General features: G+C 47.0%; 1 protein-coding gene across 1 annotated transcript in view; it reads right to left on the bottom strand.

The window, feature by feature from the left end:
• Positions 1-1,254: 1,254 nt before the first annotated feature.
• The window catches only part of FLVCR2 (feline leukemia virus subgroup C cellular receptor family member 2), a 97,567-nt gene continuing 84,037 nt past the window's right edge, over positions 1,255-14,784 (bottom strand). The window contains exon 10 of the mRNA XM_030214467.1: positions 1,255-2,034. Coding sequence (XP_030070327.1) covers positions 1,990-2,034 — 45 coding nt within the window. The 3' untranslated portion in view covers positions 1,255-1,989. The remainder of the gene's footprint in view (positions 2,035-14,784) is intronic.

Genomic DNA, 14,784 nt, shown 5'->3' on the forward strand with positions numbered 1-14,784 from the left:
GAACAGCATTAGAGACAGGAAAAGAGCATAGTTAGTATTCCCCAGAGGAAGGGGGGGGGGGAAACAGCACTACTCAGAGAGGAGAAGAGAACAGTCAGTATTCCCAAAGGGCAGAGGGGGGAAACAGCATTAGTACATAAGTACATAAATATTGCCATAATGGGACAGACCAAAGGTCCATCAAGCCCAGCATCCTGTTTTCAACAGTGACCAATCCAGGTCACACGTACCTGGCAAGATCCCAAAAAAGTACAATACATTTTATGCTGTTTATCCTAGAAATAAGCATGGATTTTCCCCATTCATTTTGGACTTTTCCTTTAGGAAGCCATCCAAACCTTTTTTTTAAACCCCGATAAGCTAACTGCTTTTACTATATTCTCTTTCAACAAATTCCAGAGTTTAATTACACATTGAGTGAGAAATATTTTCTCTGATTTATTTTAAATTTATTACTTTGTAGCTTCATTGTCTGCCCCTTAGTTCTAGTATTTTTGGAAAGAGTAAACAAGCGATTCACGTCTACCCGTTCCACTCCACTCATTTTATAGACCTCTATTATATCTCCCCTCAGCCGCCTTTTCTCCAAGCTGAAGAGCCCTAGCCGCTTCAGCCTTTCCTCATAGGGAAGTCGTCCCATCCCATTTATCATTTTCGTAGCCCTTCTCTACACCTTTTCTAATTCCACTATATCTTATTTGAGATGCAGTGACCAAAATTGAACACAATATTCAAGATGCGGTCGTACTGTGGAACGATACAAAGGCATTATAACATCCTCATTTTTGTTTTCCATTCCTTTCCTAATAATACCTAACATTCTATTTGCTTTCTTAGCCGCAGAAGGTTTCAACGTATCATCGACGACGACACCTAGATCCCTTTCTTGGTCCATGACTCCTAACGTGGAACCTTGCATGACGTAGCTATAATTCGGGTTCTTCTTTCCCACATGCATCACTTTGCACTTGCTCACATCAAACGTCATCTGCCATTTAGACGCCCAGTCTCCCAGTCTCGTAAGGTCCTCTTTTAATTTTTCACAATCCTCTTGCGACTTAACAACTTTGAATAACTTTGTGTCATCAGCAAATTTAATTACCTCACTAGTTACTCTCATCTCTAGATCATTTATAAATATGTTAAAAAGCAGAGGTCCTAGCACAGACCACTGGGGGAACCCCACTATCTACACTTCTCCATTGAGAATACTGACCATTTAACCCTACTCTGTTTTCTATCTTTTAACCATTTTTTAAGTGAGAACAGCCAGGTGAGAGGGGGGAAAGAGCATTACCCAGAGAGAGGGAAGAGAACAGTCAGTATTCTCCAAGGAAGGTGAAGGCAGAATAATTAGTATAGCCTGTTGAAATAATGGGCAGCACTTCCAGGGATGCACAAGTCGCAGGTCCCCTAAACTTTTTCACCTCCGAGTGCCTGCACTCAGAAGGATTCAATCTGTGCAGGTGCCTGTGTTTGCAGACTCTGAGGAAGAAAGTGCAGAGTAATGTGTGACTGTTAATCTTATGATCTGGTTCCTTTTATCCTGTCCAGTTCTTTGGTATTGCTGCTGATAGTCAGTGCTTTTACAGAGCTTAAGAGCAAACATTTCCTCTGACTGCAGAGAGAGCAATAGCAGGAACATGCCGGGCAGACCAGCTGCTTGCTATCTTTGTAAACTGTACAGAAGTGACAGTCTAGTGACTGTGCGGTGCCCACGCTTGGTCTCTGGCTGTATAGAGTGAAGACAGCTAGTGCTGTCCAGGCGATTATGCAGTGCTGACAGTCGACAGTCTCCAGAAGTAAGCAGTGCTGACAGTAGACTCAGCTGGCAGCCAGCAGCCTCCAAGAATACAGAGCGCTGACGGAGAGCAGTCTCCTCGAGAGACACAGCTGATGGTCAGTGGTCTTTAGGGGTCACATAGCACTGACTGACTATTGGCAGCCTTTGGGGACACGGTTGTTAGCTTCATCATTTTTTGGAGCATTTTAGAGTTTTGACTCTTGAAGGATCACAGAACCTTTACCGGATTTCTGAAAGACAAAAACAAACATATTGAAGAGGTCACTGTTAGCTGGAGAGGGCAGAGTTTTCGCCTGAGACAGGGGTTAGCTTCTGTCCCATCACAGATGACAGAGCATCTACCTATCTACAGTATCAACCAAATTCATTGCTTGCTTCTTCTTTTACTGTCTCTCAACCTTTTCTCTGCTGCCCCAACATCAGAAAGAAAGTGCTGTGGGCAAGTGGAAAAAAAAACACACACATTGATCAGAGGCCACAGCAAACAAAAAGGAAGCTAAGCAGAATGTGTTTTGTGTCAGAATATGTGGAATTTTCAGTCCACACACCCTGGAGGTCATTTTCAAAGAGAACGTACCCAGGTCAGTTCTCTGAAAATTAGCTAGCAAAGAGTATAAATGTGTTAAAGGTGTCCATGTACTCCGCTATTTGTGCAGCTGTGAGGAGGGGAGCAGGGAACAGCAGGAAATTAGAACGTACTTTAGAAAATCCTGTGCATGCACACTATGTCCCCCCCCCCCCCCCCCTTAACTAAACATATGCTCCGAAATGCCTCTGTTTCATGGGCTTCAGGAAAACAATCATGGTTCTTGCTCTTGCTCTGATCCTCTAAAGCAGTGGTTCTCAATATTTTTTTTAAGACAGGACACGCCTGACGGACAGTGATTGCATACGTGACAGTTCATACATGACCCTCATGGACATTTGCACTGATACAGTATGGCAGTTCTTATGAATTAAATGAAAACACACCCTGCATCCACAAAAACCCTATCTCCCCTCAACAGGTGAAGATCACACATTTTCTCCATGGAAATTATTGTACAAAAAAAATTTACATGTATCTATTTATATCTAATCTTATGATTCTCATGCCACTGAGTAATAGCAACATGAATCTCTCCACTACTAAGCACTCTGTGAAATACAAAACCAGAAGAAAGCCTAACATACATGTAGCAAACCTACCACACAGGGGCGTAAGCCAAACCTTGATGGGGGAGGGGGGCCACAGCCCAAGGTGGGGGGGCACATTTTTGCCCGCCTCCCCACCGCCACCCTCCGGCCGCTACTTCTGCCCCCCCCCCCCCCAAGGCTGCTACCGCCTCCCCACTGCCGCCACTTCCGCACCCCTGCTACCGCTCCCCCCACCACCACCACTGTGAAGGTACCTTGCCTGGCAGGGGTCCCCAACCCCCGCCACATAAAACATTTGTCCCGCGCTGGTCTCACATTGCTTGGCGCCCTGTTCTGTTTTCAGTCGCTGTGTACGCTCGTTTAAATGAAACTGAGCATAAGCGAGCGTACACAGCGACTGAAAATAGGACAGGGCACCAGGCAATGAGAGACCAGCACGGGACAAACACTTTAGTTGGTGGGGGTTGGGGACCCCCATCAGCCAAATCAGGGGCCCAGAGCCAATTTGAGGGGGGGCCAGGCCCCCGTAGCTATGCCACTGCTACAACACAACAACAGTATTAATTCTTATAAATACACAGCACTACACTAGAACACTTACTACTGTTAGAACAGAGTTCTACGTAGAACTGCATCAATCACAGGTGTAGCTAGGTGGGTCACCAGGGGAGCGGCCGCTCTCCCAAAGGGACTTCCAACAGCGCCGGAGCCTAGTTCTGACACGATCTGTCACATTTAAAATATGCACTGGTGCTGTTGGCAGTCCGCTCTCCCTGTGCCCTCAACCTGGCTACGCTTCTGAACTCAGTCACACACAAAACACAGACAAACTTTCACCAAATACAGAACAAGGAATCACAAATTTGAAATACAATTCAAAATAAAACACTTTTTTTCTACCTTTGTTGTCTGGACATTTGATTTTTTTTTCAAGCATGTTAGTCCCAGTTTCTCTTTTCAGTCTTCTGCTCTCTTTCCAGTGGGCAGTGGCGTTCCTAGGTCAGCTGGCACCTGGGGCAGATTGCTGCTGTGCACCCTCTGGCGCATCACTCCCCCAGGCACATCACCCCCCCCCCCCCCCATGCATCATTTCCACCCCCGTCTTACCTCCTGGGGGTGCTAGAAGTCACGCGGTCACCGTCTCCGCCGGTTCCCTGCCCCGGAACAGGAAGTAACGTCAGGGAGCAGGGAACCGGTAGAGAACGGCTCCCTGCACCCCCTTGCAGTGTGTACCAGCAGCGAACCAGCCCCACCGCCCTGCCCTTTCTACACCACTGCCAATGGATCCTGTCCATTTGTCCGTTCTCCACCTTCCTCCTATCTTCTTCCATTCCCTCAATACATCCGCCTCTATTTCTTCTCTCTCTTTTCTGTCTACCCGCTAAAATTTCACCCTCTTACTCTTCAGTCCACCATTTATATTTTATTTATCTATCAACTTTCCATCTCATCCTCTCACCCCCAGCTCTCCTGACATGTTTAACTCATTCCCTATTACTACACTTCTACCTAATATACTCACCATCCTCATCTCACTGAGAACTACCATGGTCTCTCCCAGTGCATCTCTTCTAACAAAAAAGGTGCCGGTACTCAAATGTTAGGCCACCCTTCAAGGGTGGGGTGATCACCGAGGGATCCACCCCACAATAGTCAGGCCCCCTGCAACCAGTCACAGAACCTATGACAAGGCAGAATTGGTGTGTAGAGCCTGAGCTCTTTCATTAAAACTTGGGGTCCTTGGGTCAATTTGAGCAGACAATGGAAAAGGTGCCGGTACTCAGTACCCACAAGTACCCCCACAAAAAAAAGCCCTGGTCTCTCCCACATGGTTCCACCATGCCAAGCATCTCCCTTCCTTCACCCTGGTAGCCCAACATTTCCTCCTTCTCCACCCACACTTTTAGCCCAGCATCTCCCTGTCATATCCACTTCTCTTTCCTCTACCCCTATGGCCCAGTGTTTCCTCATCCCCCTCCACCCCTAAATGGTTTTCTGCCAGGTACTTGTGACCTGGATTGGCCACTGTTGGAAGTAGAATACTGGGCTAGACGGATCATTGGTCTGACCCAGCATGGCTAGTCTTACGTTCATATGGTCCAGCAACTCCCTGATGCCTCTCTCTTTCTTCTACCCCATGGGCCAGTGTTTCTTTGTCCTCTCTCCCCCTTTCCTTTCCCCCTTTTGATCCAGCAACACCCTGCCTCCTCTACCCCTATGGTGCAGCAATCTCATGAACCCCCTCTTTCCCCTTCCCTCTTATAACCCAGTAGCTTTGTGTCCCCTCTCTCCCACCCCCTGCCCACCAAAAAAGGTGCAGCTTCAATGTTCAGCAGGGCAGGGGCTCAGAGGGGAAAGCGGCCACAGAAAACCAACCTGGCAGCAGGGGATGCAACTACACAAATCCCAATTCCCTGCTCCTTCCAGGGTTGTGTACACAACAAAACACACACTGGGAGGTAAAGCCTGCTAAGTGCGGTTCACTTTCTATATAACCCGAGGAGGAGCATGACATTGGGGTTTGTATAGCCACATCCCCCCCCCTCACAGTCCAGCATCTCTCTCATGCTCACTCTCCCTCCCCCTCATGGTCTGACATTTCCCCCTGCTCCCATTGTCTGATATGTTCCCCTCTCCCCAGCCCCCACTTCTCATGGTCTGACATCTCCCCCTCTCTCCCCTGTTCCCTCACCCAAGGTCTGGCATTTATCCTGTCCTTCTCCCTCACATACATCTGCTTTCCTCCATCTCCTCCCCATGGGTCCAGCACCTCTCCCTCCCCCCTCGAGTCCATTCTTCTTCAATGCCTCTGGCCCACGAAACCTGAGTTCTTCACCAGTACCAGCAGTGGTAACATGCTGCCCGGGCTGACCCAGATCCTTCCCGTTGCAGTATTCTACCCTTCTGACATATCTTCCTGTTTACGCATGCAAGGAGCGCGGTTGGCCCAGGAAAAGAACTCAGATTTCGTGGACTGGGGGCACTAAGGAAGGACAAGGGAGAGGTGTTGGACTCATGGGGGGAGAGGAAAGGAAAGGCATGGTATATTAAAAAAGGGGGGGGGGAGGAAAGCCTCTGCTCTATGTGTCAGCACCGCAACACACCTTCCAGGTACTCACAACAGATATAACAGTTGAGAACTGCTACTCTAAAGAGATTATCTCCCTTACAGGCAGCAGGTCTCAGTACTGGAATAGAAGTGGTGCTGCATGGCAGGGATAATCTCTCTCTCCCTCCCTCCCTCCCTCGCTCATTCCCCCCCGTTTTATTCTTTCCAACCCAACAGAAACTGGAAAGAATTATACAAGAGAGCGAAGAATGTCTGCTCATCTGTCTGGAGGCAAAATACGTCTCTTGTATCAGCTCCAACTAATTCACAATGCTGCAGCATGCAGGGCCGGTCTTAGCAAGTGCGGGGCCCTATGCAGACCAATTTGACGGGGCCCCACCCTAGCCCCGCCCCCACCCTAGCTCCAGAGCCGGCCACCCCTCCCTCCGAGCTCCAAGGCCCCCAGCTCCAGGGCTTGTCGATCCTGCACAGTCAATGCCAACTGAAAGCCATGTCTTTTTCACAAACACAGATATACCCTAATCCACTATAGAATAAGTAGTAATATTTAAACTATCTATTTATTTATTTATTTAGGGGAGTCACGTGATGCACGGCTAGAGGGAGGCTGTCGTCGTGCTGAGCTCCCCCCCTGCCTGAGATAAAACAGCGATAAAACGCATCGGCGAAATTGGTGACTCACCTGAAATATAAGCGAAGTCCCGAGCTAATATAAGTGCTAATAAACCGCGGCTAAGAAAAAGCGGATGGCAGCGAAATCGGGAAAGAAAGAGGGGACGAGAAGCCGGATCGTTGAATCCAAGATGGCGGACGCAAGGAGCGGGAGTCCTCCGACGGTGAGCTCCGCGTGGGCTGCAGAGGTAGCGGCAGAAGTATCTTTAATGCTGGAGGCCTCTGTAGATTTAAAATTACAAAGAATCACAGAACAACTACAGGGAATAGACGATAAGTTGGGCGGAATTCAGACGGAGTTTGCCCAGTACAAACAGAGACTATCGGATGTGGAAGATTATGTGCAGAGACAGGAACAAGCAGATAAAACCCTGAAACAAAAAGTGGAACGCTTAGAGGCTAAATTAGAGGACCTTGAAAACAGGTCACGAAGAAGCAATATCAGAATGATAGGTTTGCCAGAAAATATCAAAGAAACAGACCTGAGATCTGTATTGGAATCCTGGCTTCCTGATGCACTTAAATTAACATTGGTAACAGGCCCGCTTCGCGTGGAACGCGCTCACAGACTGGGCCCTCTGAGAAAAGAAGATCAGAGACCCAGAGTGGTGATCTTTAAAGTGCTCAATTTTGCACATAAACAAGAAATATTTCGAGCACTTAGGAAAGTAGAGCAGCTGAAATATGAGAATTGTGTGGTACGCTGTTTCCAGGATTATTCCATGGCGGTGTCTCAGCAGAGGAGGGCATATCGAGATGTGTGCCAACTTTTGTTCACGAAAAAGATCCAATTTGCTTTACTTTATCCTGCCCGGCTGAAGGTTTGGTACAGAGGGTCCCAACAGTTTTTTAACACGGTGGAGGAGGCGCTGAAATTTGCACAGCAGGCTGTGAGAGCGGAGGGACCGGCATGAATGATCCAGCCTGGTAAATCAGAACTTTCGGAACTCAATGGGAGTGCAAGATTTTGCTGCCTGACGACTATCTAAAGCTCGATGTTCCTGAGAGAACATTTGAAGAGACCTATACCATATCATGTGATTTAATGCAATGTTATTTAGATTATCTCTTAGGGTCTTCAAGATAAGGATTAGATAAATGATTGTTTTGTTTTTATGAATACCCGAGCTGCACTTGATTGGGAAGATAGTAGGGACATGAAAAAGTGAGATTGCCAAGGGAACATATATAGGTGGGGGGAGGAGCTCGCGTGATTGGGCTTCTCATTAGGAGCCATGAAGGGTATGACAGGGGATAGACAAGGGGGGGGAAGAGGGAGGGAGGGGTTGAAGAGATATCCGGGAAGAACAAGGGGAAAAAGTATTTGGAATGGATGGTCGAGGGGAGGAGGCCTACGGGCTGGGAGGTCTCCTCTTTTGATATTTGGAAAAACTAACCTTGCAATTCAAATGTACGACTACTGGAATTATGAGTTCACTTAAAATAGTTTCGTGGAATGTGGGGGGGGTTTCCTCCCCTATTAAACGAACTAAAGTACTGCAGGAGTTACAGAGACAGAGGGCTGATGTGGCCTTGCTTCAGGAGACACATCTCTCCTCTGGAGAACATGCTAAATTTAAGAGGGGATGGGTGGGATCCTTGGTGGAGGCCCCGGCAGTGGGTCGGAAGGCGGGAGTGCTGATTCTCTTTCGAAAAGGCATTCCGCTTCGGATCGGCTCCGTCTGGGCTGACCCGGAGGGCAGGTGGGTGTTGACTAAAGTAGAAATTAACGGCTGCCCTTTGGTCTTTTGCAATGTCTATGCCCCCAATGTGTTTAATGAAAAATTTTTGCAGGATTTGATTAAGAGGCTGTCTCCGCATGCAGAAGGAGGACTAATTGTGGGGGGAGACTTCAATTTGGTATGTGACCCTCTCATGGATCGTTCCACCCTAGCTTGCCAGAGTCCGGGAGGGAGTCGTAAAGCGCTGTCCTCCTTATGTAAAGCCCTAGCATTAGTAGATGTCTGGAGGGTGTTGCATCCATCTGAGCGGGATTATACCCATCTCTCCAGGGCACATGGTTCTCAGTCCCGCCTAGACTATTTGTCTCACATTCCTTGTTTTCTCAGGTGCAAAAGGCAGAGATTGGCCCCTATGCAGTCTCGGATCACGCTCTGATATGGTTAAAATTGACGAGTCACTTGAAGGGTCGAGGCAATTGGATGTGGAGATACCCCCTGGAGTTGGTGAGAGATTTGAGATTTCATAAGCACCTATCAAATAGATGGGAGGATTATATTTATCATAATGGAGCTCACACAGATCAGCCGGCTCTGTTTTGGGAAACAGCAAAGGTGGTGTTAAGGGGAGATATCATTTCCTATTCAACGCATAAAAAGAGAATGAGGGATAGAGAAATTGTTCGACTGGGAGGTTTGGTTCAAAGGTTGCGGAGAATATATGGACATTCCCCCACGGTCTCAAATAGAGGGGCTTTATTGGAGGCGCAGAAAGAACTCAATGAGTTCTTACATCAACGGGCGACCAAGACTCAGTTGTATTATAAATATCGCCTGTTCCAATATGGTAACAAGGCAGGCAGTATGTTGGCTAGAATGGTTCGTAGGAAGGAAGGGATCAACCGGGTTTCACAGTTGAAAACAGGAGATGGAAAGATGGTGAGAGAGGCTAGAGATATTGCAGACACTTTTGGTAAATTCTATGAGGCGTTATATGCATCGGATCGAGACGTAGTGCTAGATAGCACGCTGTATTTAGATAATTTGGATTTACCTGGCATCTCTGATCGGCAGAAAGAAGGATTGAATGCACCAATTACAGAGGGAGAACTGATGTTGGCTTTACAACAGAGTGCCTCTCACAAGGCTCCTGGACCTGATGGTTATAGAGTGGAATTTTATAAACAGTTTTACGATCAGATTCAGGGGCCTTTATTGAATTTGTTTAACTCAATGGTGGCTAAGCAGACGCTCCCAGCTACATTTCAAGAAGCTCAAATTGTTGTGATACCTAAAGAGGGGAAAAATGTGATGGACCCGGGATCTTATAGACCCATTTCTTTGATCAATGTAGACGCAAAACTATATGCTAAGATCTTAGCCAATCGATTAGCATTGGTTTTACCATCCCTGGTTGAGGAGTCCCAGGTGGGCTTTGTGCGGGGAAGGACGGCAGTGAAAAATGTTCGGTCTCTACTGACATCTTTAGAAGTTGTAACCAACAGCCGCCTCACGTCGCTCTTAGTGAGTTTTGATGCGGAAAAGGCGTTTGACCGGGTCAGTTGGTCACATTTATTTGCGGTACTACGTGCTTATGGTTTTGAGGGCTTTTTCCTAGAAGCGGTCAAGGTCCTATATTCGATGCCGAGTGCTTATGTATGGGTAAATGAAGAGCGTTCGAGATCCTTCCGGATCTATAGAGGGACGAGACAGGGATGTCCCTTATCTCCTCTTTTGTTTGTTTTATCCTTGGATCCTCTTCTCCGAGAAATACTACAACACCCGGAGATTAGAGGTGTACAGATAGGGAATTCTGAGTTCTTACTTTCTGCCTTTGCAGATGATTTACTAGTACATCTCATAGAGCCACACTCTTCTTTACCGGCCCTCTTGGAATTATTTACGGAGTTTGGGGATTTTGCAGGGTTCCGTCTTAATTACAGTAAATCATTGGCACTACCCTCGGTGGAAGACCTAAAGAAAACGTGGGGAGAGAGATTTCCTCTTCGATGGGCACCGGGATCTTTTAAATATCTGGGTTTACATATCTCGATGAAAGTTTCAGAGCTATATAATTTGAATGTCTCTAGACTGTTAGGGAACACGACGGAGAGATTACGTGCTTGGCGGTCGTTGCCTCTGTCTCTCAGTGGACGGGTTCAATTATTCAGAATGGTAGAGTTTCCTAGGTGGTTGTATTTATTGCATATGCTGCCCCTTTATTTGAAAACAAAAGATGTGAATACGTTGACCAAAATGATCAGATGCTTCTGCTGGGGAGGTAGAAAAGCAAAATTGCCACTACATATGCTGCAGGGGACTTGGAAGGAGGGAGGTCTAGGGCTACCGGATCTAAGGAGGTACAATTGGGCCTGCCTTCTACGTCATCTTGGAGATTGGTTTTTGGCGCGAGATGATTATACTTGGAGGAGATTGGAAAGCCAATATTATGCACCGTGTCACTTTCATTTTCTCTTGCAGGCTCCTAGCAAATCACTTCCTCCGGATCTACGTTCTAGTATACTTGTGGTCCCTTTACGGATGCTTTGGAGAGACATGATGCGGATGTATGGCCTGAATAGGTGTGTATCAGATTTGCTCCCTATTCAGGGTAACCTGCTGTTTCGGCCGGGTTTAGAGAACGCGGTTTTTCGGACCTGGTCGAGACATGGGATAAATCGGTTGGAGCATGTATTAAATAGACAAGGTCGTATGTTAAACCTAGGAGCCCTAGGGCTGGGATATGATATGGGTGGTGCTTTCGCCTATGCCCAGTTAAAACACTATGTGGACTCATTGGGGATGGAGGCTTTGGGCGCTGGACACTGTCGCCTATTGAGACAGTTTTTTCACTCGGTACAAAGTGAACGTTTATCTATTTCTGGGTTGAATAAGGCATTGGGGACACTTTTGGCGCCCAGGGATCGGGAGAACATTCGTCAGAGATGGGCAGGAGACTTGGAAAGACCACATCTTTCTTTAGATTTCAATGTTCTGACGGCCAGGATACGGAGCTTAACGGGGAATGCAGGGCTTAGAGAGTGCCAATATCGCATTCTTCATCGGGCCTATCTGACGAAGGCTCAGGTATTCAAGATGGGAGGAGTTTCTACACCCTTATGTGGGAAGTGTGGGAGGGCCCCGGGATCTTTCTTTCACTGTTTATGGAGCTGCTATAAAGTGAGACACTTTTGGGATACTATTGCCCAATATTTGGCGGATCTTTTGGACTTGAGAATCATGTGCTCTCCGATGGGAATCTTGTTAGATAAATATGAAGCTTTTCTGTTGCAGAGGGGATCAGCCCGTCAAATGGTTCGGAAGGCCTTCTTGATTGGTAAAAGACTAATAATGAGTCAGTGGATGGCGGAGACCCCCCCGGACTTCTGGCACTGGCGCAATAAGTTACATGAATTTGTATTGTTTGAGAGGAGAGGGGTGGGAAGCTCCCCTGGGAGGTTGAAGCGATTTTTGGATGTTTGGGGGCCATATATTCATACTCTGTCTCCCAAAGGACGCAGTTTAATGGTGAACTCACTTTAGATGTATCTTGAAATTGGATCATCCTTTGTGGTAATACGTTAAAAGCTAGATATCTCTCAACAAGGGGTGGGAGGTAGAGGGAGGGGGGAGGAAGGGATTTTCTTAGTTGTTTCACTATGTCACAAACTTTTTGGTAATAGTATGCTCCTCATAAAGGTTTTAAAAGTGGTGGAGTTTGATGTGCGATGGGGGGAACATATGTGTTTTGAATATATTGTTTTGGAATGTGGATACGGGAGAAGGGAAGGCTGTGCTAACACACCATGAAAGTTGTTATTTGTGTATTGGACATGGTGGAAACCGTTGATAAAGCATGGCTAGGGGGGGAAGGGGGGGATAGAAATGTTGAAAAATATGATGACTGTAAGTAATGGGGTAGATCCCCTGTCCTGTTATGATTTTGAGTTTGTAATGTTATAACACCATTAAGATGCTGAGTTGGAGTTGTATTTCATCAAGTCATCAATAAAAACCGTTGAAACATAAACTATCTATTTAGACAAAAATTAAACTGAACCCCCAAGATGCCAGACTCTGCATACAATGCAACACCACAGAAACAGAAAACGTCCCCTAGTACTGTGCAAAATATAAAGACAGCAGATGTAAATTTGAAAAAAAACCTAACAAGTACCAATCACCACTTTACAAATTAACAAATAGAAATAAAACAAATAATATCATTTTATTGGACTAATACATTTAGCTTTCAGAGACCAAAATCTCCTTCCTCAGGTCAATACAGTATAGTGCTGTTACATTATCCTATCCTGACCTGAGGAAGGGGGCTTTGTTCTCCGAATGTTTGTCAAAATGTATTAAAATTAGTCCAATAAAAAGATGACCTTATTTACCATGTTCTATTATAAACATTTATTAACACAGCTACAATACTAATATCCTAAAGCAAAAAAATAAAAATATATATTTTATTTACAGTTTGTCGTCTCTGGTTTCTGCTTTCCTCATCTTCTTTTCACTGTCTTCCTTCCATCCAGCATCTGTCTTCACTCTCTCTCTGCCACCCAGTGTCTGCCCTCTCTGCTGTCCCCTCCATCCAATGTCTGCCCTCTCTCCCTGCCCCTTCCGTGCACATCTGCCCTCTATCTCTGCCTCTTCCATTCACTGTCTGCCCTTTCTATCCCATCCACTGTCTGCCCTTTCTCTCTGCCCCTTCAATCCACCATTTGCCCTCCCTCTCCCATCCATCCGGGTCTGCCCTCCCTCTCGCTCCCCCTTCCATCCAGGATCTGCCCCTCTCTCTGCCCCTTTTTTCAGCCCCCAGTTCCAGCCCCACTATCCCACCAGTCCCCCGTTTCAGCCCCAGCCCTTTTCTCCCACCAGTCCCGAGCTTCAGCCCCCAGCCACTCCTCCCTGTCCCTTTTTCAGCCCCCAGTTTCAACCCCAGTCCCCAGCCCTTTTCTCTCACCAGTCCCAAGCTTCAGCCCCAGCCACTTCTCCCTATCTCCTTTTCAGCCCCCAGTACCCACAGTTTCAGCCCCTGCCCCTTTTCCGCCTCCAGTCCCAGTACTAGCCCCCTTATCCCACCTACCCTCCTTTTCAGCCCCCAGTTCCAGCCCCCTTCATCCACATGCCTTGTATTAGAGCCCCCCTTTTTAGCCCCAGAACCATTCTCCCACCTGACCCACGCATGCCCCATTTTCCCACCAGCCCCATGCATGGCCCCCATTTCCCATATGCCCCCTTCTCCCATCTGAGAACCCCCATCCCACACCCTTCTCCCATCTGAGTCCCCCTTACCCCTCCCCCCAACTGAGAACCCCCATCCCACACCCTTCTCCCATCTGAGTCCCCCTTACCCCCTCCCCCCAACTGAGAACCCCCATCCCACACCCTTCTCCCATCTGAGTCCCCCCCCCGACCCCCCACCTAAGAACTCTGTTCTCCTGCTGCACCCACTAACTTTAAAAAAAAATTTGAGAAGCGCCGAGTAGCAGGCGCTGCCTGCTACTCGGCGCTTCTCAATTTTTTTTACAGAACAGCGATCGATCGTCCGGGGGGGTGGGAGCGGCGGGCGGGGCGACCCCAGGCACGCCGCGCGGGGCCCCCTTGAGCGCCTCGCCCTAAGACCGGCCCTGGCAGCATGACTGATAGAAGGCTGCAAGTGGCCTGACCACATCACACCCTTCCTGTGAAAGCTACACCGGCTACCAGTACCTTACAGAGTCAAATGTAAAACTATTTGATTTTCAAGGTCCTCAGACAAAATGGGCCAGAATACTTAAAGAATAAGTTAGCCCTTTACATACCTTCAAGACCTCTAAGGTCCTCTCAAGGATCATCACTATTTGTACCTCTGTCAAAAGAAATTGTACAATGTGATACCCGCCAGCGAGCCTTCTCAGGAGTAGACCCCATGCTCTAGAATTTACTCCCAGAGGGGCTACGTATAACTTGAGACAACCTCTACTTCAGCAAGCAGGTGAAAGCCTAGCTCTTCTCCCAAACCTTTAATAGGGTGACTGACTGTACACTCATTCTGCACCTGGACTAGCTTGTTACACACACTGTAACTTAGATCAGTTTCTTATTTATTTATTAGGATTTATTTACCACCTTTATGAAGGAATTCACTGAAGGCAGTGCACAGTAAGAATAACTCAAACATGAGCAATAAACAATTACAGCAGTAAAAATATTCAAGTAACAATACAAAATACTGCAATGACTACACAATACATAATAGAACATTATAATTGGTAGTGATGGGTAAGGCAAAGTTGTAACATATAGATGAGTAAGAAAGTAGGAAAAATTAGAAAGTAAGGTGATTGATTTGAAGAAAGGTGCACGTCAAGTCTGAGAGATGGTTAAATATTATCTCAGCTAGGGTAGGAGTGGATAAACATGTCCTGTTG

Source organism: Microcaecilia unicolor, chromosome 9 (genome assembly GCF_901765095.1).
Source record: "Microcaecilia unicolor chromosome 9, aMicUni1.1, whole genome shotgun sequence".
Classification (NCBI taxonomy): Eukaryota; Metazoa; Chordata; class Amphibia; order Gymnophiona; family Siphonopidae; genus Microcaecilia; species Microcaecilia unicolor.